Source organism: Thalassophryne amazonica, chromosome 21, assembly GCF_902500255.1.
Source record: "Thalassophryne amazonica chromosome 21, fThaAma1.1, whole genome shotgun sequence".
Taxonomy (NCBI): Eukaryota; Metazoa; Chordata; class Actinopteri; order Batrachoidiformes; family Batrachoididae; genus Thalassophryne; species Thalassophryne amazonica.
The window spans coordinates 25,405,562-25,432,896 of record NC_047123.1 but is presented as its reverse complement, the minus strand read 5'-3'; the positions used below and the strand labels follow the sequence as shown (position 1 = coordinate 25,432,896).

Below are 27,335 nucleotides of genomic sequence, written 5' to 3'. Positions count from 1 at the left end.
GCTGGGTGTGTGGTATGGTCATGGAGTCCAGTGACCAGGGTGTCATTGTTGGTGAGGAAAGGTTCACCGACCTTGATTTTGTGGACAGTATTGTGATTATGTGGAATCAATGGATGCTCTGAGTGCAGCACTAGCAAAGCTGAATAAAGATCCAAGCTTTCAATGACTCAGTCATCGGCGGTATCTCTGTATGTGTTGAGAATCTTAAACTTGATGAATTGGCTTCCCTTGGAAGTCACATTTGTGACTCTGGGAGCTTGGCTTATGAGGTCAACAATCATCTGGCAAAAGCTTGTGGAGTCATGAGATCACTGGACAGAGGTGCTTGGTGAGTATCTTGCAAGAAAATGAAGGTCCACATCTTCATGGTCCAGTCTTGCTGTATGGTTGTGATGCTTGGACTCTAACCATTGAGCTAAGATGATAATTGGATGTCTTAACTAAGTACCTTATGTAACTTAATTATGAAAATAGAGTGGAGATGTATTAGTTGTATCATCAGCTACAACATGAAGGCCACGTGGTGCATTCTCCTGAACAGAGGACTACAGTAAATGGATGAGGCCAATGCACCAACCACATAACATAGGTTATGTGGTTATGTCCGTCAGAAGATTCAGCATCTTTATGAACAGAAAAGTGAGACTATGTCATATGTGAGGAGTAAAATTTTGGCATTGTGTCCAGGGTGTACACCACCTCTCGTCCTATGACTCCTGGAACAGACTCCAACATCTTCATGACCCTAGATTGCACTCAGCAGGTATAGAAAATGAGTGAATAAATGAAAATTTTGAAATCATACCAAACATATAGGAAGTCGATGTGGAAAGCTTACAGTTGTTACAAAACTTTGCTTCAAACAGGCCACTGTGTTATCTTGGTTTGGTTAGAGTGTCGTCTTGGTTTTTCTTCCCAGATGTCCTTTCAGTCACTTGTTTATACATGTAATACATGTCATTAACATACTAACACACACAGACGTTGAGCACCTTTGAGGAGGACTTCTGCAGCTGGGCTTACAGGGCAAACTAGTGAGCATCAGCGAATCTCATTTATTGGCTGTGGAGCAGTTTAGTCAGGGCTTACGCTACTGTGTGCACTCTTCAAGGTTGTTTGAGGTCAGGTGTAACGCTGATTGGAAGACGGTGCTGAAGTTTATGTTGGGATCCATGCCACTGGATGTCTGCTAATGGACAACAAGCAAAACACAACAGCTGGAGGTATTAGAGAAGTGTGATTGTTTGCAGATAAAGTACTTCTGCTACAGTGTAGTTGTTACACATATCACGTATGCACTTCCCACATTAATACTTTAATTGTTGATTCTTAACTGAACTATAAAAAGAAATTTACAGGATTATTCAGCGTTTTATCAAACAATCTCACTTCCTGGCTATTATCTGTCAAAGACTAGACACAACCAGACAACCTACCATATCTAAATCTCTAGTCAAATTGCATCCATCTCTTTTCAAGATATAGCCATATTCTGAATTTGCATCTGCTCTAGCCTGTTTTTATCCATTTTGTTTTTATATAAATTGTTTTTGTAAAAAGTTGACTTTTGTGGCCTTTCAATTTCCTGTTCTTCCGCTTCCTGGTTAATCTGTTACACATCACATCATTATCGCCTCTGTATATAAACCACTCCCTCCATTTACCCTTTGCTAGATTGTCCTGTTGGTAAACACACAGTCAGTGTCCCATTTTACCACATCCACAACAACACGGAACAACCTTGGGTTCTGAATGGCAACCATCTAGGCACATCAATCCCTACATCTCCAACATGACCATCGTTCTGCCCCAACAGATGAAATATGGGAATTCCCATTTCTCTCTCCAACGACTGGGATTGTCAACACTCAGGCTGGACCATGCACAAAGAAATGCACCCCATGGCCAAATGTCAAAGTTGATCCCCCCTCACAATGCAAGTGCTACGCCTCATCTTCATCTCAAGCAATCGCTTGTTTGACCCAAAGTCATTCCAGGTGTAGGATCCTCTGAAGAGACCCGGTATCAAAGACAACCAGTCATTGCCTTAGGCCACTGGTTAACATCCAAGTCTCACAGCCATACATCAACACAGGTACCACCAGGATCCTAAAGACTTGGATCTTCATTCTCCTGCACACACACGCATAACGATAATGCGATAATTTGTTTGCATAGCTAGTAATATTTATACTGTTTTTTATTTATTTTACATTTTACCCAATCATTTATCCAATTATTTATTTAAGGATCAGTTCAGGACTGGAGTCATGCTTGATGCAGTGCTTCACTGTCATAATCACACTACTAATCACCTAGGGCCATACTTCCCCACACCAATCACACACCACAGTACCACCTCGGGCCATGCTTTGCCACATCTACCACAAAATGAGTCTTGAATTTCAATAAAATTCTTGAATTCAGTTGATGTTTGAGCTGAGGTAGTATGCAGAATTACAATTCTAAATTTCTAAATTTGCACAGCCACGATGATAACCACCAACAGGTCCATACCCACCAAACAAAAGTAACCATCCATGTGCTTGAGCGATAGATGAAAATTAGATGTCCCCTTAGCTACTCCTGGTTGTTTGGGTCCTCAAGCCTGAGGCACCTGCGGAGGAACATGGCCAAAATATCACACTCAAGTGATGGCGTGCCTCTTCTGAGTCTCCCTAAGTAACTATTCATTTGGCACAGAGTCATCCCAGAACTACCAAAGAATCCTCCAAAGAGAACTAGTAGAACAGGTTACCTTTAAGTTGCTGAGTCCTCTGTTGACAAGAGCAGCAAAGCATGACTATGGGTTGAAGGTGTACCAGGATGTTCCAGAAGTGGTTAGCAGCCTTCTTGCGTACCAACAGCAGGTAGGGTAGAGAATGTGTGGGGTCTGTAATGTTGACTCCAGTGTTAGAGGTCTCAAGAGCAGCGTCAGCCTCTCGGCCAGCCTCAAGGCTGATTTTTTTTTTTTTTTTTATGCCTAGGCCTCACTATACAATGACTTGGTCTTGGCCTTGGCCTCGGTATTGTGCAGACTTGAAGAATAAGCCGAGGCCGATTCAAGGCCACTACATTTTTTTTCTTATTTTTCGCATGGTTTACTTGACAACAACAAAAACAAAGCCTCCCTATCGCCTCATCATGTAACTTTACACATACTATGGCCTATGCATACGCAATCCTTAAAAATACAACATGCACAGATAAAACATGAACTATGAACTGTGTCCAAACAAGACACTTAGTTGAGAACCGTCACATGACTGGTCTTAAACCAATGATAAAGACCAGTTCAAGGTTGGAAGATTCCATAACATGGCTACAGGGGTGTTTAAAGAATTTATGTAAAATGTCGAGCATAGTTCTGGACGGGCCTATGAGAGAATTTGCACTAATGTAATGAACTTTGCAACTTGTGCACCCCTGCAAATTCATGTGTGTGGAATGTTCCATAAGGAGAGAACAACTCACAAGAGGAGCATATGATCTAGTGGTGTTTGGGTTTTTTAATCACAAAGAGTATGAAGAAAAGGAGAAGAAGCAGCGCTGAGCAAGCTGGAAGTTTTGCAAAGTGAACTCTCCAAAACTCAGTGGGTTCTGTGGTACAACGTCCAATTTCACAAGATACTTGCAATGTGTACACAAAGCAAAGTAAGTATACATACAGTAGACTTCACATCATACACCACCATGTGCAGTTTAACCCTGCAAGGTAATGTAGGATGAAATGCCCAAGCTAGGTTGTAGGACTATGTGATACGGAGCATGTGTTGGTGCATGATGAAGAGGCCCTAATCCAAATGTGCAGTTGTTTGGAGCTGGTGCAGCCATGGCAGTTGTGCACCTCCGCATGGGCTGTGCTACTTCATGGAGCTCCAAATTTTAGTTTGGCAAGGGTTCGTCGGCATCACCTGTTCGGAAAAAAGCCAACGGTTACAAATACTTATTATTAACATTAAATGGGTAAGTTAATGAAACGCTGAAGGCATCTATCCAATTAAGTTAAATTTCTTTGAGAATGGTCTGTGAATCCTTTGAGGTACCCAACTGTTTTTTGCGTTGACAGAAGAACTAATTATTGAACCCACCAAAAGTGGTCACAAAATGAAATTATGCCCCGTTTTATGCTTTTGTATAATACTTGGCCTTGGATGCTGTGTCTTCGAGGTGATGTGACTCTGTCTTGTCCTTGGCCTAGGAGACCCAGGACTCAGACTTGGCCTCGAGGGAGGTGAACTCGACTACACCAGATGCCTCCTACACTTCTTTTGTACTAATTGCATGATTGCCAAACCCAGCAATTTGCTTGAATGTGATCTATGACAGCAGACAAAATTGTGGAGTTAACTTGTTACATGGCACAAGTGAAGACCGGATGTTTGGTCAGACTAAAAGGGCTTTACCTCTTGATTAAAGTAAATGAATGGAAATCCAGATGAAAGAATATAAATAGGAGGCAGCATAGAGACACAAAGGCAGAGAGTTGAGTCACGTTCAACTAATGAGCTCAATGTAATCTCTTAATTAACTTCCACTGGTACGAACGGTGAGATGACGGGATGGAAAAGAGGTTGCAGACAGTAGAGTTAAACAAGGTATGTTCCAATTGTGCTGATGGACTTGAGCAGAAACCAAGACGTCAATCCTTCCAAATCATACAAACTAACGAATATAATGACGTGTGCCAGTTGGTTTGGCAACCTGAGCAGGGGTCTACTGGAAATCCCCTTGCCAATCCTCTGCTGTCGTCAGACAGTGGAAACCAAGTTGATATCATCCACTCTGGCGAGTCAGAGGTCAGATGAGCAGCTGCCTTGTGGTAAGCGTAGGTGTTCATGACCCGCTGCCTTTGTGTCCACTCGTATGCCTTTAAACTAAATACTGGGTTTGTCATTTTATTGTTGGTTTTGAGTTTCAACAATGTGACTTTTGGTTTTCATAAGATGTGGTTTTGCAGAAATGCCTACACAGCAGTAAAAATGCACATGTAACTGAAAACAGCTCCCAACACCAATGATTAGGAACAGCAACTGGTCACCAGAAAAAAATATTTGCTAGAGCAAACAGCATTCTGGTCGCCAAGTGTCCAGTCCATGATTTGTCCTGCGCCAGGCCTCAGAGCCTCTGTCGGGTAAAGTAAAAGCAAGAAAGGGCCCTCCGAGTCCAACATGCATGCCTTACATGTTTGACACAATTCATGCAAATGAACTCCTTGTGATTTGGTGATATCATAATATGTGGTTCTGATTGGTTTTGACATTTGAACAGTTTTGACAAAAATTGAACCACTTTAGCCTTAACACAGCCTTTCCTTCATGTTTCAGCTACACTGGTGGCAAACTCTGAGATAAACTGCTATGTCCTTGAGTTGGCCCTTTCAAGATCACCCAAAGTCAAAGGTCATGTGAGGACTGAGCCAGAAAGTTGACCTTGACTTTTAGGTGATTTCTCTCAAAATCACTGTCCTTGGCTGATCCTCAATAAGGTCCAAACTCTTGGTGTCTTATCTTACACAAAGTAGAGTGAGCACGGTTGTGCAAGTTGTATGCAAGTGATGGTGCATTTTTATCATATTTGTACTGTTGGGTATTTAAAATTGTTCTGTGTTTAAAATATGATTTCTATTTTTCTATTTTTACCTCTCCTACTTGCTATTTTGCACTGAGCACATGGGACAAATGCAATTTCTCCCGGGATTAATAAAGTATTCTGATGAGGCAGCCATAAGTGATTGCACCCTACGGCATCAAAAGACTGGTCAAAAGTCCTGAGCAGAGTTTTTCTGCTATTTAATTTTAATTTTCTGCAGTAATTCAATATTCACATATGCCTGACATCGGCAGGTTCACAGTACTCGTACACACATTGATGTGCATTGTCTAATCAAATGACAAGAAAACTGAATTGAAAACAAAATGCAAAATGAAACAAAAGTTTAAAAAAATGGAAACTACAAAACTTTCTGAACTCTGGTTTGTATAGCTGTTGTTCTAGTTGCCTAACTTTACAAGTTTGTTGGCAGGGAACATCAAGACGGAGCTGGCCATGGGAGCAGTCGGGCGGGGGAGGCTGTGTGTGTCCCATGGGTCCTGGAGAAGATGAAGGTGTTGCAGGAACCAGGCAGCCATCTGTTTCATCTTAGGACCTGCTGCTCAAGTGAAGTGTCCACTCACATGTTTTGACACATTTATGCAGATATGGTTCCTCACCAGAAAACCTCTCAATTCTGCCATCTACTGAGTCTACCATCTAAATGGCAATGCCCCGGTTTACATTTGCTACATGCTAGCAAATCACAGCTGCTGTTACTGTACATGAACTACCCACTGGGTAAGTTAAGTGAAAATATTTCCAGCAGAGGAGGTTCAACCTGCCAAAAACAATGATGGTGAACTTCTACACTGCCATCACTGAGTCCATCCTCTCCTCTTCCATCACCATCTGGTACGCTGCTGCCACTGCTAAGCACAGGAGCAGACTGCAGCGTATCATCCATGCAGCAGAACAGATCATTGACTGCAGTCTGCTATCCCTACAGGACCTGTATGCCTCCAGGGCCCTGAGGAGAGCAAAGAAGATTATGGCTGATCCCTCCCACGTTTTGTCACTCTCCCCTCTGGCAGGAGGCTGAGGTCCATCAGAACCAAAACCTCAAGGCACAGATGCAGCTGGCCTCACAAATAATGCCAGAGACCCCCGCTTACTCTCCCTAACCTCCCCCACTACCATAAAGCTCAGATTGGTCATCCCTGCACTGAAAGGTACTGTACATCTGTACTCCAATCACTTGTCCTTGCACTGTCCCATTCCATTATGTATGGCTTATTTATTAAACAGTGAATATAATTTTTGTGTATTTGACTCTTTTTACTTCTTATAGAAGTGTTTTTCTCTTCCTATTGTTTATGCACCAATAACACCAGATCAAATTCCTTGTATGTGTGAAATTCCTTGGCAATAAATTTGATTCTGATATATATATATCCCTGTTAAATGTCCATTTACAGTCACAGTGCAGGTACTTTTATTACTTAATTACAGTAACCCTTCTTTATTTATTATAAAAATTGATAGGACAGCTGCTAATATGGAAAAAAAATGATATTCACAGACAGTAAATACATTGCTGTGTGTAGCTGTGACCATCTGCGCGTGCATGCCGTTGCCTGTGTGTGTGAATACTTGCGACGGTGCAGGTACAGGGTAATCTGCAGTAAGCTGGTTTATGTGCTTGTCTCTGGTGACGCAGATATACCTGCCAATTAAGATCTTCATCTGATAGATTCTCCATGACAACTCACCTGCAGACGGTTGATACCCTACATACCGATGCACACAGCAAAAGAGCGCATCACAAATGCACGGAGAGTGACATCATGTTCTGTCAAATTCGACTGCATTAGATAAATATACAATTTATTGTGCACTTTATGTAAGATTTATGTTTGTGGACAAGATAACTTGAAAACGACTGGTCAGATTTCCTTCAGACTTGGTTGGAATGTTACTTAGATAGATATCTAGAGGTGATTAGATTTTGAAGTGGTTTGGTCAAAGGTCACCATCAAGGAAAACATGATCCAAAAGCACCTTTTATCACAATTGTAAGTTGTGCTTGTCAAGAGAAATTGCTGGCTGTTCGTCTGTACTTCAAAACCTTCCTCGTCCTAAAACTCAAGAACTGTAAAAGTCTCATAATCAAAATTTGTATACATTAATACTATGAGGTCAAAGGTGTGCCTGCCAAAATATCATGCATTTAAAAAAACTGAATTCGTATTTTCAAGTAGGAAATGTGCAGAAGCCCTGAAATGCTCACACTGCCCGCTAGATGGTGACAAAAGCTGCTCCAATGTGCCACAAAGTTAAATTTGGCAACAAAAAAATAAAATAAAATGGGCTAACAATGATGTCCCTTGCCCTTATGGGCAATTTACTTGTTGTATATCTCAACAATGAAAAAGTCTAGATGGATCAAACTTGGTGGGAATATTACTTGGGTAGATATCTAGAGGTGATTATATTTAGGAGTTGTTTGGTCAAAGGTCAAGGAAAACATGGTAAAAAAAAAAAACCTTTTTTGTATATCTCAACACCCAAGAAACCGAGATTGATGCTCTATGGCACATATTGATCATCAAAATATTTCTAATTGTTTGGTTTGAATGTTTTTTATAATGAAGTCAGACAGACGCCATATGATGAAGTCATATATAGTCAAAACACCATGACAGACATATGTATATTTACTTATACAATGAAATTGTGGAGTGTGGTGCATGCAGGGTATACATCAGCACTTTGATGCTTTTTTTTTTTTTTTTTTTTTTTTTTTTTTTGTAGTGTGCAACGTTCCCATCTGGTGCACATAAGGCCTGCTACGCTAAAGGAAGAAAGCTGAAAACCCACCACTAGAGGGCGTGGGGTCAGGTCAGCAGATATACTGAGGACTGCGCAAATTTTGACAATCAAGGATTTGTCAGTCATCTCCTGTTTGTAACATTCTTCTTTGTTAAAAGGTTAGAAATATGTGCGTAAAAAACACACACATTTCTACAAATCAGAGTGCACTGAAGTTCTGTACTGTCTTCAATCGATTAAACTGAAACTAAAAATGCCTCTTACTCCTGGTGATAACGCGCAATCCGACCCTTTCTCTTCTCCCTATTCATATTTTCTCGTTGGAGAACCCAGCGCTTCATGGACAGCAGCCGCTATTAGTGGATAGAGGCTGTCAATCAAACGGACCCGCCCCGACGCTTCTCAGACGGGAAGCGCGCAGTTTACGTTTCCAGCAGCTGTGAAGGGGCACGTCTGGCCATAAGCGCGCAGCACCAGCAACCGACAAACGGCCAAATGTAACGGACCGCAGTCCTGCCCCGCTTTCTGCAAATAGGTGTGCAGGGGGGAAGGGCCGCCGTGCGTAAACGTCGCTTTTACGCACAAGGAATGCGCAAACGTCTGTGCGTAAACGTAATCCAGAAGACATCGAATTCTCGCCGTGCATGAACCCTTTTTTGGACGTAACGATGAGTCACTGAGTCTCTCCGAGGCGACGAGAAGAAGCTGTTGTTGCGAGGAAGGTTCATGTCCGATTTCCAGAGTTTGGCGCAAGGGTTGGAGTGCAGTGCGCAACTGCGCAACAGGGGTTGGACAGTAATTTGTTTCGCGGCTGGAAAAGCGCATGAATTGAACTTGTCTGCTCAGCCGCTCCTGTCGTCGCATGCATAAAGACGCATTGTTGCCCAGGATCCGCAAAAGCGCGCTAACGCCACGGGGAACATTTCCACACGAACTAACTGCTGGCTAATGCTCCAGCAGAAGTTACTGGAAACTTCTCGTGGCTTACGTCCTTCTGACTGCTTCTCATCAAAATGGACGAACACGTTGAGTCTGCTGCTGTGGTCGGCTGCTCGGACGGGGAGCGCATCAACCTTAGCGTGCTCAACTGGGAGCAAGTGCAGCGGCTGGACGCCATTCTCACCGGATCCATTCCCATCCACGGCCGATGGAGCTTCCCGACCCTGGAGGTGAAACCTCGGGATATCGTTAAGGTGGTGAGACGACGCATGGAGAAGAAGCGGATACGCGTCCGGGAAGTGCGCCTGAACGGTTCGGCGGCCAGCTACGTACTGCACGAGGACAGTGGTCTGGGCTGGAAAGATCTGGATTTAATATTCTGCGCTGAGCTCAAAGGAGAGACCGAGTTTCGGACAGTCAAAGACATAGTTTTGGACGCTCTTCTAGACTTTTTGCCTGAAGGAGTGAATAAAGAAAAGATCACACCGGCGACCTTAAAGGTATATTACGCGTGATTTTCAATAACATAAATGCACATTTTGTCCAAAAATATTCTATCAAGCCATGCATGATCCAGTCATGTGATGAGCGCATTGCTGCATGCGTCATCTGCGCGCACACTGACTGACAAAAACACAAATAATATCTGTTGGAAAAATGGAGATAGAATATGAAATATATTTTTAAAATGGTATAAGGTTGCTTTGGGATTCAGAGAGGATTCTGTGAAATCCCAACTGAAGTGGGATCCAAACTAATCATTTGGTTACCTGGATACCTAATGACTGATGTGAGCAGTAATGGTCCTTTTTCTTGTACTATTTATTTATTTAAATGCAATGCAGCAAATCTAATTTCAAAGCCGGCCTTAAATTACACTTACAGATCTGTTTGGTCTTTTTTTCCCAGTTAAATTAAAGTAAGTTTATTTATATAATGTCATCACAACATAAGTCGACCCAAGGCACTTCACAAGTGTGAGGTCTAACCTCACCAACCCCCCAATCAAGCCTGTGGATGACTGTGGGAAAGAAAAACACCAGCTTTTTTTATGTGGAAGAAACCTCAAGCAGACCAGACTCGGTGGGGGGAGGGTGGGGGTAACCCACTGCTTAAGTCCCTCTAACAAAAAAAGAGACCAAATAAAACAAAATATACTCAACAAAAATATAAACGCAACACTTTTGGTTTTGCTCCCATTTTGTATGAGATGAACTCAAAGATCTAAAACTTTTTCCACATACACAATATCACCATTTCCCTCAAATATTGTTCACAAACCAGTTTAAATCTGTGATAGTGAGCACTTCTCCTTTGCTGAGATAATCCATCCCACCTCACAGGTGTGCCATACCAAGATGCTGATTAGACACCATGATTAGTGCACAGGTGTGCCTTAGACTGCCCACAATAAAAGGCCACTCTGAAAGGTGCAGTTTTGTTTTATTGGGGGGGATACCAGTCAGTATCTGGTGTGACCACCATTTGCCTCATGCAGTGCAACACATCTCCTTCGCATCATCCGTGAAGAGAACAACTCTCCAACGTGCCAAACGCCAGCGAATGTGAGCATTTGCCCACTCAAGTCGGTTACGACGATGAACTGGAGTCAGGTCGAGACCCCAATGAGGACGACGAGCATGCAGATGAGCTTCCCTGAGACGGTTTCTGACAGTTTGTGCAGAAATTCTTTGGTTATGCAAACCGATTGTTCCAGTAGCTGTCCGAGTGGCTGGTCTCAGACGATCTTGGAGGTGAACATGCTGGATGTGGAGGTCCTGGGCTGGTGTGGTTACACGTGGTCTGCAGTTGTGAGGCTGGTTGGATGTACTGCCAAATTCTCTGAAACGCCTTTGGAGACGACTTATGGTAGAGAAATGAACATTCAATACACGAGCAACAGCTCTGGTTGACATTCCAGCTGTCAGCATGCCAATTGCACGCTCCCTCAAATCTTGCGACATCTGTGGCATTGTGCTGTGTGATAAAACTGCACCTTTCAGAGTGGCCTTTTATTGTGGGCAGTCTAAGGCACACCTGTGCACTAATCATGGTGTCTAATCAGCATCTTGATATGGCACACCTGTGAGGTGGGATGGATTATCTCAGCAAAGGAGAAGTGCTCACTATCACAGATTTAGACTGGTTTGTGAACAATATTTGAGGGAAATGGTGATATTGTGTATGTGGAAAAAGTTTTAGATCTTTGAGTTCATCTCATACAAAATGGGAGCAAAACCAAAAGCGTTGCGTTTATATTTTTGTTGAGTGGTAAACAGGAATTGAAACAAAAGTTCATTGTGCCGTCCTCCAGGATGACAGAACTGCAGGTTATTTCTCAGCTGCATCCTCGACCAGGCATCCAGCAGGCAATTATTTCTTCTTTTTTTCCTTTTTAATTCCAGAAAAAAATGTAATAGGCACACATGCCTATTATGGAATCCTAATATAGAATGGGACTTGGCCTGCTGCACTTCCTCCAGCCAGCAGAGGACAATCAAAATTCTGATTTTTCTTTTCCTCCTCATACAAAGAAAAAAAAATGGAGTGTTAAAGTTCTCAAACATGTCAGTTGATTTGACACTAAAGTGTTATTTTAAGACTTTAGAGTTAAACCTTTGAAGGTTTTGGAGGTGTTTCTCTGAATTGATCATATCAGTGTAAACTCAACCTTTCGACAATTTAACTCACTCCCTCTCTAATCTTCAACCACTTACTTCAATTAAGGTTCACCAGGGGTTGGAGCCTATCCCAGCAGTCATAGGGCGTGAGGCGGAGTACACCCCGGACAGGACGCCAGTCTGTCGCAGGACCACATATAGACAAACGAAGACACTCGCACGCACACCTATGGACAACTTAAAGTTTCCATTCCACCTAACCTGCATGTTTTTGGATGTGGGAGGAAGCCAGAGGGAACCAACGCATACACAGGGAGAACATCCAAACTCCACACAGAAAGGCCACAGGTGGGAATCAATCCTAAGACCTTCTTGCAGTGAGGCAACAGTGCTAACCACTAAGCCACCGTGCTCCCACAACTTAACTCTAAAAATGAAATTTTTAAACCCCAACATCCATTTGCACAAGGTTGTCATTTCAAACCAACTCCACTTTCTGAAAGATTAAAATACTCTCTATAGTAATGAAAATGACTCTGAAAATCTGAAATGTGGAAAAGTGTTGAATACTTCACTCTAGATAGTTTAAAATTAACTCTGATAAGTGTGGAGTTTTATAAATGTGTTAGAAATCAAATATGGCGGTATTCACTTTTGCACTGGTCTTTCTGCCATAAGGAACCAACAGCTAAAATACAGCTAAAAGGAAAGGTCGCGATCACCACCAAAAAAATTTTAAAATTGTCTCTGACACGAGGACCATCTCTACACCAATTTTCATTAAAATCTATACACTGCAGTCAAGCAAACGGTTTAAAAACAAGGGGAGGTGGGATAAAGTGCCCCAATGTAATAATAATAATAATAACAAGAAGAAGGGATTCAACCCAACAATGTTTTGGTTAGTGGACAGTCCAATCTATACCAACTTGGCAACAAAGATTGTCCGTGTGAAATATGACGCAACTTAAAAAATAGACTCGAGAAGCAGTTGGTACGAATCAATAAAAAAATAAGTATTTTTATTGATCCGTTTGTGGTGGTGCCTCATGTTTACCAATGTGCTCATTTCTAGGAAGCCTACGTGCAAAAAATGGTGAAAGTGTGCAATGACTCGGACCGCTGGAGCCTCATCTCGCTTTCCAATAACCGTGGCAAGAACGTCGAGCTGAAATTCGTGGACTCTCTTCGACGGCAGTTTGAGTCAGCGTGGACTCCCTTCCAGATCCGCCTGGACTCGCTTCTCCTCTTCTACGAGTGCTCGGAGCACCCCATGGCGGCCACCTTCCACCCCACAATCCTCGGCGAGAGCGTCTACGGGGACTTCTTCACCGCTCTGGATCACCTGCGCAAGCGTCTCATCTGCACAAGGAGCCCCGAAGAGATCCGCGGCGGGGGTCTGTTGAAGTACTGCCACCTGCTGGTGCGGGGTTTCCGCGCGGCATCTGACTCGGAGATGAAACTGCTGCAGCGCTATATGTGCTCGCGCTTCTTCATAGATTTTCCTGATGTGATGGAGCAGCGGCGGAAGCTGGAGTCCTACCTACAGAACCACTTTGTGGACCTGGAGGACAGGAAGTATGACTATCTGGCCACGCTCTACAATGTGGTACAGGAAAGTACGGTGTGCCTGATGGGCCACGAGAGGCGCCAGGCACTTAGCCTCATATCTTCACTGGCGCTGCAGGTTCTGGTGGAGCAGAATGCCATCCCCAACACTGCCAACGTGACATGCTTCTACCAGCCGGCACCTTACATCTCCAGTGGCAACTTCAGCAACTATTACATAGCCCAGGTTCAACCGGTCTACTCCTGCCCGCCGTCGCATCCTCAGCAGTACCTAGCTCCACCACAGCATCCCATGTACGCCACCTGGCTGCCATGCAACTAAACACAAACACTGATCATTTTTATTTGATCGCTTTTTGGCCACTTCTCTGGAAAATGGTGGGGAGGAGGACATCGAGGGACGAGTGACACACAGTCGATCCCTGCTTGAGGAATTGAGGAAAAGAGGGCAAAATGAGGACCTGAATTGAGGCAGCAAGCCAGGTTGGTCCTCATGTTAGCCCCCCTGCGGAGAAGGAGTCCACGCGGGAGGGAATCCGTAAAGGAACCCAAATGCTTAGGTCCCATGAGATGAATAGGAGCCTGTGGAGGACTTGATCCAAAACAGACATTTATATGAAGCCACTGAAGACATTAATTGTTGAAGTAAAGATGATGCTCCGTCCGTTTTGTCTCCAGATCTTTTTTGTTTGTTTGTTTTTTTGTACAGCCAATGCAAAAACAGGAACTGGATGCTGTTTACAAATCCACAAATCAACTTTAATATCCAGAAGAAATATCTAAACAATGCATTCTTTATTTTTCAGGGGGGGTTTGTATTTTTTTTTTTCTTCAAGTGCCTTGATAATTTTGAAAGGGAAGAGTTTTGTTATGTGGAATAATGTTAAGTTGTCCTCCTGAATGTAGCGAGCGAGAGACGTCTCGGACCGATTCCTTTTTGACGTGTTTTTAAAGGCTCTGTTCTTATCTGCTGCACAAAATAAATCCTGACTGCTATTAAAGGGAAGGGCAACACACTTTAAAAATGAGGAAAAATAGATTGAGAAAGAGAATGATGTTTGGCAAAAACAGTGAGGGTGCGAGAACGTGTTTCAAATCGATGCTCTGCTCTTATCTGCTGTTAAACTTTGTTGCAAAATTGCTTAAACCAGTACACAGCTAGATAACCAGAGTCATTTATCACAGAAAAGAAACAGCTTTTTTATGGAGAAATACTTCACTCACTACATACATGAAGGAAAAACAATCAAGACTTTTATTCCACTTTGGCCAAACTAATATTTATATGAAGAAATACATTTAAAATCGACATAACATACTGAATTTCAGCTCCAAGAAAAATTAAATGTAACACATTTATACAAAGTGCTTAAAAATAATTAAAATTACTCTTAAATTTTGGTCACAATTATCATGTAGTATTGACATATTTAATTTTGAGCCATATTCATTTTGCATATATGTGCTTTCGACATGCTGTTGTCAATGCAGTACTGTGCAAAAGTTTTAGACACAACTATTGTTAAAAATGTTCAAAGTAATACTTACTATGTAATAGTTATAAATAAGCGCAATGTGGATTCATTTTTCACCTTTAAAAATATGTAATTTCCCGTCTGTGATAATTGGATTATCAGTGAGCAATTATCTACAACCGTCTTTGTGCCATCACATTTTGAGCAGCAGAACTACAAAGGAATAAAAAGCTTTTTAATTTATTTATTATTATTATTATTATTATTATTATTAGTTTCATTAACTGAGGGAAAAAAATCACTATTTTTTGCACAAGTAAAAAGTGTTCAAATTTATTTTTTATTCTTTTAGCAAAAAGTTTTTTAGCAAAATTCTGGGGTGCATAAAACCTTTTGTGCAGTACTGCCAGAAGGCCTAGGTGTTTACACACCCATTTTCCCCATATTTTGAATGTAGGCTTTTTGTCATGCGGTAATACAGTGCTGTGCAAAAACAACGTGCATGCATCTGCAGGAGTCGGTACATTTAAAAAACAAAGTGGATGTTTGCCTATTGGCAGTGCAGTGAGCAGTGGGTCTGCAGCGGGTTCGGAAATGTGTGCAGGCGCAAAAGTAGAATCCGAAGACTTAATTACATGAAGCTAGAAAAGCTCAAAGGTGATTTAACATTCAGGAGGACATGTCCTGTTGCTATGGGAGAAAAAGACAATCACATGGATGATTGCAATAATATGGCAGATGAGGAGAAATGAGAAAATGTGAAAATAAATTTCATTTTTTTGAAGTTGAAGAGCCTCAGCATGCTGTTTGGTCTATTTTTTCTATCATCTGTATTTTTGTACAGTTTGTGATTGACTGTCATAGCTGACAGATTCAAAACTCTGTTTTGTGTTGTTGTGCACACCCCCCCCCCCCCCCCCCACCCCATGCGCTAGTAAAAGTGTAGTGCTTGAACAGCAAAAATATAGATGAGTGGGTGAGTGGATCCCAGCCAGCTTGTGTATCATCTTCTTCTTATCTATCTTAAAAGGGTATATATCAAGGACAAACTGATTAAAATCTGGTGAGCCTTGATGCAACATATCAATGGAAAAAGCAACTTTGTTTCATCTGTGTGATATCTCTTTGACTTTGCCACATGCTGAAGCAGCACCCACCTTTTCGTGAACTAACAACCAAGGGTAGAAACATGATACCTGCCACATCACCAAATATGTGACAACATAGCCAACAGAATAGGGAAAGTAAAATCGGAATTAATTAATGGGGATAATGAAACGTTTTTGCCCGGATTGTATATTACTCAAGAAAAAGTCCAAATACTTTTTAAAAACATTCTGAAACCTTTGAAACACCCATGTTGTGAACGCTGTTAATGATGCTGCATTAAAAGGAATGTGTCACATGGTGTGCTGCCACCTGCTGGACAGTTCAAGAATGTGCACCCATATGGTTTAAGACCATGAATTCCATATTTTCTAAAAAATAAAATATATCTGTGCAGTAAATTTGTCAATATAAGTTACATGGCTGTTTCATTCCCATTCCATTTTTTAAATTATTATTATTTTTATTTTTATTATTTTTATTTTATTTTTTTATTTATTTATTTATTTATTTTTTTTTTTTGCAGATTTCTAAAAAATAAAATAAATCTGTGCAGTAAATTTGTCAATATAAGTTACATGGCTGTTTTATTTCCATTCCATTTTTTATTTTATTTTTTATTTATTTTAGATTTTTGCAGATTTATAAAAAATAAAATAAATCTGTGCAGTAAATGTGTTAATACAAGGTACATGGCCATTTTATTTCCATTCCATTTTTATTTTTATTTTTTAGATTTTTGCAGATTTATAAAAAATAAAATAAATCTGTGCAGGAAATTTATCAGTATAAGTTACATGGCTGTTTGATTTCCATTCCCTTTTTTTATTTATTTATTTTTTATTCATTTTAGATTTTTGCAGATTTATAAAAAATAAAATAAATCTGTGCAGTAAATTTGTCAATATAAGTTACATGGCCATTTTATTTCCATACTTTTTTTTTTTTTTTGCAGATTTATAAAAAATAAATAAATCTGTGCAGTAAATTCGTCAATATAAGTTACATGGCTGTTTTATTTCCATTCCATTTTTTTTTTAATTATTATTATTATTATTTTAATTTTTTTTTATACTTTTGCAGATTTAAAAAATAATAATAAATCTATGCAGTAAATTTGTCAATACAAGGTCTGTTAGAAAAGTATCAGACCTTTTTTTTTTTTTTTTTTTAAAAAAAACCATATGGATTTGAATCACGTGTGATTACATCAGCCAAGTTTGAACCCACGTGGGCATGCGAGAGTTTTTTCATGCCTGTTGGTGACGTCATTCGCCTGTGAGCACGCCTTGTTGGAGGAGTGGTCCAGCCCCCTCGTCGGAATTCCTTTGTCTGAGAAGTTGCTGCTTTTCGTGAACTAACAACCAAGGGTAGAAACATGATACCTGCCACATCACCAAATATGTGACAACATAGCCAACAGAATAGGGAAAGTAAAATCGGAATTAATTAATGGGGATAATGAAACGTTTTTGCCCGGATTGTATATTACTCAAGAAAAAGTCCAAATACTTTTTAAAAACATTCTGAAACCTTTGAAACACCCATGTTGTGAACGCTGTTAATGATGCTGCATTAAAAGGAATGTGTCACATGGTGTGCTGCCACCTGCTGGACAGTTCAAGAATGTGCACCCATATGGTTTAAGACCATGAATTCCATATTTAAAGGTTACAGTTGTATGTGGCTCAGTGGAAAGCTTCAAATTCATTTATGCTTATTGGGTTTGTTTATTTGTTGCCAACCAGTTTGGATTCTGAAATCATGATGTGTTCAAGTTGATCGACTTTATAATTAAAAACAAAAAAAAACCATCAAACGCTGACATTGTCTCATTATCATCATCAAACATGCTTTTGGCCCTCGATAATCTAAATAAACAATCTTTTTGTGATGGTTTGCAGACATCGTAGTCACTGTGGCATTCAAGGCTCAGAACTGGTGGCACAGACAGGCGGGGGGGGCGGGGGGACTTTTTGGGCTGAGGTTTTAGTAGGTCAGCGTCCCGCAGGGTCCAAGTGATGCTGCCAGCGAGCAACAGCTGAATGTGAAGGATCTCCTTTCCAGGAGACGTCACTGAGAATCATCAACAACCGGAAACTGTCATCGCGCCATTTGCCAGACCTCATACATGAACCTTACTACCGGCAGAGCCTTGTTCCCCAGGGACACACGGACACTGAGTGAACAGACTGGTTCCAGGTCCAGATTAGTGCCAGCAAGGCCTCAGCCTCCAGATGGGACTTTCCCTGAGACTCCGACTGGATTCTTTGGCTCACTTTCTTCCTCTCTTTTGTCTCTCATTGATAACTTTCAATTCTCTGTTTTTTTTGTTTGTTTTTTTTTGGTCAACAATCGAGATTTTTAGCAATCAAGCTTGATTTGCTGAAAAGGAAATAATGAGTACAAGGGGTGTGGATCGCTCCCTGATGAAACGATATGGATATGTGGGCTATGAGGCAATTCAGAATTAGTTTTTTATTATGGAACAATCCAATGGGATTAAATTCCATGTGATACGATGGAATCCTGTCTAATTCTTTGTTTAATGTTGCCATTCGTTTTCCATGATAAAGTAGAATAGGTCCAAAGTGTCATTGCTTTCCTTCATCTACGGTTGCCTTTTGTTCACCACTAGGGGCAGCACCACATACTGTCACAGAAAACACAGCATAGAAGAAGCCCAAGAAGAAGCAGCCATATTTTGCCATTCTGAACCACAGTTCAAGTGGGGGGCATTTATCTGTTACATCGTCTAGTGTTGGATATCTCAAGACTGATTTTTTTGATGCCCTTGCAGTCTCGAAGAATTTTTACTTATTTTTCGCACCGTTTACTTGCCAACAACCAAAAAACAAGCACTGCGTTGCCCTCATCATGTAACTTCACGCGCACGTGCAATGCTTGAAAAAACAACATGCACAGATAGATATGCTACGCTACATCTAGAAATGCTAATCATGTGGAAACAAGACAGTTTAGCGTTTCCCATTTGTTGAGAGCCGGTCGCATGGCTGGTCTTAAACCGATAATGAAGACTAGCTCAAGATACTAAGAAACAGCTGCAGAGGTGTTTAAAGAAATTTATGTAAACTATTGAACAATATCGCTGGAAGTTTATAACCTTTCAAATAGTTTTAGATTTATACTTGAAAGACATTTACAAATAGTGACAAATATTCCCCTTGGTGAGAGAACAACGTCCAATTTCACGAGGCACTTTCAGCGTGTACAGAAAGCAAATACAGTAGACTTCACGTCATACACCACCGTGTGCAGTTCAACTCGGCAATGTATGATGTAGGCCGAAATATACATACGGCGTTTTACAATACTCGGCCTCAGCCTTGGTCTTGGCCTCAGATGTTGTGGTCTCGGCCTCGAGGTGGTGTGATTCGGTCTTGGCCTTAGCCTCGGAGGCCCAGGTCTCAGACTCGGCCTTGGCCTCAGGGGTGGGGGACTCGACTACAACACTGCCGTCTACCACTATCAGACTTGGTGATTTTGTTTTTGCCTCACAAAGTTAAATGTTCCTGTGAACCATCTCATGAGAGCCTTGTGTCAATCAAGTGCAACAAGACGTGGAAGCAGCAGCAAAGTAAGATTAATTCAACCAATTTATGACAATAAAATCAATCCATACTGGTTCATAGTGGTGGTAATCCCTCAGTGGTGAGGAAGATTGCCTCTTGATCGATTCTTGGATGGGATGGTGGATATGGAGAAAATCTACATCCAGGGTCGATCTGGGTTTGTGTACTGTGGGAATGTCATTGCAGGCTGACAAAGACCCAGTCCTTGACGGGTCCTTAGCCTGGTCCAATAGCTGGGAAATCCCAGACGATTAGGGTCTGAGGACCTGCTCCAGCCTTCATCCGCCTTCACAGCCACTGACATGCCATCACCTCCTCTGCCTGATCCGCCGTTGAGAACTTCTTGGTTCACCAGAGCCCCGTTAGCCAGCTCGTGTTTAGGGTTCCTGTTGGGCCTTCATGGTTACCGTAGTGGCCACTGGGCACACAAAGTCCCCACCGTATTTTACCCCAGCAGGCAGTCCCCTACTTGATCCACTACCCAGGTTTCACAATGAGGACAAGGGGCTGGATTTTCACACTATGGTTCATAGTACATTCAGATGGATTCAGGGTTCTGTGTATCAATGCAGTTGTATCTATTACTGTAAAACTGTTTTTTTTATTATTATTATTTCTATTGGCTAATTGTTACACCCCAAATGGAAACATTGGTATTTTATAGAGCTTTAAATGAATTCAAACTGTGATTTTCCAAACATTACAATTACAGTGCATCCAGAAAATATTCACAACGTGCCACTTTTTCCACATTTTATGTTACAGCCTTATTCCAAAATGGATACAATTCACTTTTTTCCTCAGTATTCTACACACAATACCCCATAATGACAATGTGAAAAAACTTTGAGATTTTTGCAAATGTATTAAAAATAAAAAAAAACTAAGAAATTGCACGTACGTAAGTATTCACGTCCTTTGCCATGAAGCTCAAAATTGAGCTCAGCTGCATCCTGTTTCCGCTGATCATCCTTAAGATGTTTCTACAGTTAATTGGAGTCCACCTGGGGTAAATTCAGTTGAGGTGATGTTTTTTAGCGGCAGGAACTTTTGTAGCATTACTTAATCTACTTTAATGTAACACGTAGTCATACCATAAATGTAAAAACGACTTCAACATGCTCTCCTTAATACTAGGACTAGGACTAGTGAGAAGTTCCCCTACTCCTCACCCCTGCCAAATCTCAATCTGACATGAGCATAAAACTCTACAGTACACCAATATATCTTTTTTTAAAACTTATTTTTCTTCTTAAACATATCTGTCATTTGCCACTTTTATTTGCCACATTCACAGCTTCCTTCTTTCTTTTTCTTTTCCTTCCTCATTGCCTTTCTGCACTGCCTACGCAGGCCTGACAGATTTAAGCAAAGAGAGGTATAGAAGAGTCATGGAGGCGAGAACAAGGCAGATATTATCCCCTATTAAGAGGGAGAGAGTGGACACTAAATATAGACCTCGCTGTAAGGACATTAACCCGTCTGCAGAAAGCTGATTAGCCTTCCATCATACACTCTGGTTGGTTACCACGAGTACTATAGCACTGTAACACATACCTCCTCCACGTTCTACTGTCTTTAAGGTCACGCTATCTGCAAAGGACAAAAAAAAAAAAATCAGTTCACTTCCTTATCAAGGGCTTAAAAGGAACTGAGAAAACTGGATTTAATGGGTTGCACAACAGCAAAAAAGGGATAAACCAATAAAACAGGCAGCTTACAAGCGAATTGCTGCCGCGCTCTTTAAAATGTCATTAAAGTGCAATCATGCATGATTTTCTACTCTGTGTGCTGTATGAAAGTATCCAGTGGTCATACAGCACATCATAGTTGTACTTCATAGTAAATTACATTTTACTGCAAAGTTTTTCAGGTTGGAATGTGGAGGAGAAAACAGATTTATGGGTGGAAAAGATGTTAGAAAGTTTATCAAATACCTCAGCTCGGCCATCAACAAATTATGGTGAAAAGTTGTTCTTTGTGATTTATCCTTAGACATATTTGCTGAGAGATTTGTTCCTATCTTTAGAAATAAAGCTGTAGAAACATCTCAAGAATGATAGATGAATGAGTTGATGTAACAGGAATACAGAGGATGGGAATGAGAGGAAAAGTAGTAGCCAGTAAACCAGTATTGATCAGTATGTCTGGTATTTATATTTGTGTATTCATATTTATATTTGCAAACTGTTTTTTTTTTTTTTTTTCAACTTTCACTTTTGATACCCTGTGTGCTTCTTACATTGTGTGCTGCTATACAATGCTGCTGGAACCTCAATTTCTCAGAGGGAGTCTTCCCAAGGGATTAATAAAGTTCTATCTAATCTAATCCAATCTAATCTAATCTAATCAGTGGAAACAGCATCATGGCAAAGGCTGTGAATACTTATCTACATGTTTTTAATTCTCAGCGAAAAATGGCGACATCTGGTCATCAATATCTATCTCTCTATGCAATAGATTTGTCAATATAAGTTACATTGCAGTTTTATTTCCATTCCATTTTTATTTTTTTTTAAATTTTTATTTATTTTTTTAGATTTTTGCAGATTTATTAAAAAAAAAAAAATCTGTTCAGTAAATTTGTCAATATAAGTTACATGGCCGTTTTATTTCCATTCCATTTTTTATTTTTATTATTTATTTATTTATTTATTTACTTTAGATTTTTGCAGATTTATAAAAAATAAAATAAATCTGTGCAGTAAATCTGTCAATATAAGTTACATGGCCATTTTATTTCCAATCCATTTTTTAATTTTTATTTTTTTAGATTTTTGCAGATTTATAAAAAATAAAATAAATCTGTGCAGTAAATTTGTAAATATAAGTTACATGGCTGTTTCATTCCCATTCCATTTTTTAAATTATTATTATTATTTTTATTTTTATTATTTTTATTTTATTTTTTATTTTTTATTTTTTTTTATTTATTTTTTTTGCAGATTTCTAAAAAATAAAATAAATCTGTGCAGTAAATTTGTCAATATAAGTTACATGGCTGTTTCATTCCCATTCCAGTTTTTAAATTATTATTATTATTTTTATTTTTATTATTTTTATTTTATTATTTTATTTTATTTTTATTTATTTTTTTTTTTTTTTGCAGATTTCTAAAAAAATAAAATAAATCTGTGCAGTAAATTTGTCAATATAAGTTACATGGCTGTTTTATTTCCATTCCATTTTTTATTTTATTTTTTATTTATTTTAGATTTTTGCAGATTTATAAAAAAAATAAAATAAATCTGTGCAGTAAATGTGTTAATACAAGGTACATGGCCATTTTATTTCCATTCCATTTTTATTTTTATTTTTTAGATTTTTGCAGATTTATAAAAAATAAAATAAATCTGTGCAGTAAATTTGTAAATATAAGTTACATGGCTGTTTCATTCCCATTCCATTTTTTAAATTATTATTATTATTTTTATTTTTATTTTATTTTATTTTATTTTATTTTTTTTGCAGATTTCTAAAAAATAAAATAAATCTGTGCAGTAAATTTGTCAATATAAGTTACATGGCTGTTTCATTCCCATTCCATTTTTTAAATTATTATTATTTTTATTTTTATTATTTTTATTTTATTTTATTTTATTTTATTTTATTTTTTTTTTGCAGATTTCTAAAAAATAAAATAAATCTGTGCAGTAAATTTGTCAATATAAGTTACATGGCTGTTTTATTCCCATTCCATTTTTTAAATTATTATTATTATTTTTATTTTATTTTATTTATTTATTTTTTATTTTTTTGCAGATTTCTAAAAAAATAAAATAAATCTGTGCAGTAAATTTGTCAATATAAGTTACATGGCTGTTTTATTTCCATTCCATTTTTATTTTATTTTTTATTTATTTTAGATTTTTGCAGATTTATAAAAAAATAAAATAAATCTGTGCAGTAAATGTGTTAATACAAGGTACATGGCCATTTTATTTCCATTCCATTTTTATTTTTATTTTTTAGATTTTTGCAGATTTATAAAAAATAAAATAAATCTGTGCAGTAAATTTGTAAATATAAGTTACATGGCTGTTTCATTCCCATTCCATTTTTTAAATTATTATTATTTTTATTTTTATTATTTTTATTTTATTTTATTTTTTTTTTAATTTTTTTTTGCAGATTTCTAAAAAATAAAATAAATCTGTGCAGTAAATTTGTCAATATAAGTTACATGGCTGTTTTATTCCCATTCCATTTTTTAAATTATTATTATTATTTTTATTTTTATTTTATTTTATTTATTTATTTTTTATTTTTTTGCAGATTTCTAAAAAAATAAAATAAATCTGTGCAGTAAATTTGTCAATATAAGTTACATGGCTGTTTCATTCCCATTCCATGTTTTAAATTATTATTATTTTTATTTTTATTATTTTTATTTTATTTTATTTTATTTATTTATTTATTTATTTATTTTTTTTTTTTTTGCAGATTTCTAAAAAATAAAATAAATCTGTGCAGTAAATTTGTCAATATAAGTTACATGGCTGTTTTATTTCCATTCCAATTTTTATTTTATTTTTTATTTATTTTAGATTTTTGCAGATTTATAAAAAATAAAATAAATCTGTGCAGTAAATGTGTTAATACAAGGTACATGGCCATTTTATTTCCATTCCATTTTTATTTTTATTTTTTAGATTTTTGCAGATTTATAAAAAATAAAATAAATCTGTGCAGTAAATTTGTTAATATAAGTTACATGGCCATTTTATTTCCATACTTTTTTTTTTTTTTTTTTTTTTTTGCAGATTTATAAAAAAATAAAATAAATCTGTGCAGTAAATTCGTCAATATAAGTTACATGGCTGTGTTATTTCCATTCCATTTTTTTATTATTATTATTATTATTATTTTAATTTTTTTTTAGACTTTTGCAGATTTAAAAAAAAAAAATAAATCTATGCAGTAAATTTGTCAATACAAGGTCTGTTAGAAAAGTATCAGACCTTATTATTTTTTTTAAAAAACCATATGGATTTGAATCACGTGTGATTACATCAGCCAAGTTTGAACCCACGTGGGCATGCGAGAGTTTTTTCATGCCTGTTGGTGACGTCATTCGCCTGTGAGCACGCCTTGTTGGAGGAGTGGTCCAGCCCCCTCGTCGGAATTCCTTTGTCTGAGAAGTTGCTGAGAGACTGGCGCTGTGCTTCATCAAAATTTTTTCAGAGACTGTGAGGCACATCCGAGTGGACACCATTCGACAAATTAAGCTGGTTTTCGGTGAAAATTTTAACGGATGATGAGAGATTTTGGATTGTTTCTATCGCTGTAAGGACTTCCCATGGAGCGGGATGTCGCGCAGCGCTCCGAGGCGACGTCGTCATCCTGTTTCAAGCTGAAAACCTCCAAATTTAAGCCTCTGTTGACCCAGGACATCGTGAGAGAACAGAGAACTTTCAGAAGAGGTCGGGATCAGCAGTTTATCTGGTCATTCCACTGTTAAAGGAGATTTTTTTAATGAAAGATGTGCTGACAGATTGGCGCGTCGGCTCAAAAGCCGGCGTGGCGCGCCCGCCACAGGAAAAACACCTCCATTGGAAGCATTAAGGACAAGTTGGAACATGCCCTGCTGTTTAACAATTTCTCAGATACTCACTCAACTGAAAGCCACCAAAAGCCTCCTGGATTTTACAAATGGTTATCAACACAGAGGTGTTTTTCCTGTGGCGTCTTTCATTAAAAAAATCTCCTTTAACAGCTGCTGATTCCGACCTCTTCTGAAAGTTCTCTGTTCCCTGTTGTATCTTCGCTGGAGCAGACCCCCTCATGGAGGCTGCCATGCTGCATGTTGCTATAGTAACCCTAAAGGGGCATCCTTACTCTGTCTTTTGCATTTTGCAGAGCGGGCAGAAGACTGCAGAAAAAAGATATATCAGTGTTTGCACAACTATGCACTGTTTATTAGTTGCTGGTAGAGACAAGTTTAAGAACCCTTGTTTTGGTTAAATGGGAAAATTTTTGATCACAAATATAATATATATAATATAATGTCAAATATGAGGTTTGAATTACAAAATTGCAGTTAATAATTTGTTACAGAGACACACAGGTCATGGAGGTAACGCTGCAGATGAACCGGTTGGTGCAGCATTAGGGGCAACGAGTCCATCCAGCTCAGATCAGCTGAGGTCAGAGGTCACAGAATAACTCAAACAACAACAAGACCAGACTGTGGAAAAACAACGATATGCATTTGGGAGTGAGCAAAGTGAGGAAAAACATGTGCTGACACGCAGGTCTGCGTTATTTTTATGATGTTTACAGGGAAAAAATGGGAAATACGACTGCAAATGTTAATAATAATGAAAATAATAACGGTAAATCAAACTTGGAGCACAAGCCAATCACTAACAGTATATTCCACAATATCAGATGCCAAAGAAATGGCAAACTGAAGCAGCAAATCAGTTGTTCATCCCAAATCTTAAGTGTTTATGTCTGGTGGTACGAATAGTTTAGCCAGCTGGACCCCAGCCGGCACTGGAACAAACAGAGAGGCAGAACAGCAGTTTGGTGCACAAATGATTGACTTTTTTTTTTTTGTAGAATTGGAGAAACTCTAAGAAATCTATGAATAGATCTGCAAGACTATTCACTTTTACTGATTAGTGTTTTGACTCTGCTGCAATTTTATTTTAATACCTCAGTGCTGGATTTATATATATATATATATATATATATATACTATTCACTTTTACTGATTAGTGTTTTGACTCTGCTCTGATTTATAAATATATATATATGTGTGTATATATATATATATATATATATATATATATATATATATATATATATATATATATATATATATATATATATATATATATATATATATATATATATATATATATATATATATATATATATATATATATATATATATATATATATGAGACACCATTAATATATATAATATATAACCATCTCTAGGGTTTACAGAGAATGGTGAATGAACGAAAATGCCTTGTTGATGTCAGAGGTCAGAGGAGAATGGGCAGACTGGTTGAATGGGCAACTTCGTGATGCCACCATTAATTGATTGGAGTAAGCAGGTATAGAAAATAATGCCCAGGCAGTATCCAGACATGAGGTCAAATACTTTGCATTGTATTTAAATACAAATACTTTATATTTTGAGTATTTCAAATACAAATACAAATACTTTCTATGAACTATAAACAACAAATCAACACAAAAACTGATAAACCGGTGACAATTTATTGTGAAAATAGCATGACCAAATACTACTGATAAGTAAAGGATTCAATGCTTTATCAGAAATTCACTATTATAATATCACAGGCAATAATCAAACTATCACAATATATATTCTGTTTCCATCAAAATTGCATCCTTTTGTATCCACCATATCACAAAACAATAATAAAGTGTCATATCTGGTGTGTCTCAACACAGTGTCACAGAGATTCCCAAGTTTGAAAAGTATTTGAAAAGTATTTGGAAATACTTGGGATTGGCGATGTATTTGAAATATAAATACTTTGAATTCGAAATCATAAAATACAAATACAAATACTCCAAAAAATGTATTTAAGTATTTTCAAATACAAATACTTTTGTATTTGGCCCCATGTCTGGCAGTATCAAGTTGATCCAAAGTCAATTATTATGGGGTCAAGGTTATTGGG

General features: G+C 38.4%; 1 protein-coding gene and 1 long non-coding RNA gene across 2 annotated transcripts; one reads left to right on the top strand and one right to left on the bottom strand.

Annotated features, from left to right (window-relative positions):
- Positions 1-8,875: 8,875 nt before the first annotated feature.
- LOC117503240 (terminal nucleotidyltransferase 5A-like) lies at positions 8,876-25,839 on the top strand. The gene is made up of 4 exons (XM_034162449.1): positions 8,876-9,803; positions 13,000-15,968; positions 18,072-18,077; positions 25,829-25,839. The coding sequence occupies exons 1-2, from the start codon at positions 9,378-9,380 to the stop codon at positions 13,813-13,815; spliced, it is 1,242 nt and encodes a 413-aa protein (XP_034018340.1). The 5' UTR covers positions 8,876-9,377; the 3' UTR covers positions 13,816-15,968; positions 18,072-18,077; positions 25,829-25,839.
- LOC117503241 lies at positions 14,362-18,029 on the bottom strand. Its single transcript, XR_004558527.1, has 2 exons — positions 17,461-18,029; positions 14,362-16,164 (listed from the first exon to the last, which is right to left on the bottom strand). It is a non-coding gene; the product is annotated as an uncharacterized LOC117503241 (long non-coding RNA).
- Positions 25,840-27,335: the final 1,496 nt, after the last annotated feature.

What these genes read in the sequence shown, in the direction of transcription:
- LOC117503240 (XM_034162449.1), top strand. Translation starts at nt 9,378, where the DNA reads ATGGACGAACACGTTGAGTCTGCTGCTGTGGTCGGCTGCTCGGACGGG. An exon ending in TCACACCGGCGACCTTAAAG is followed by an intron (nt 9,804 to 12,999) that starts GTATATTACGCG and finishes GCTCATTTCTAG; the next exon opens with GAAGCCTACGTGCAAAAAAT.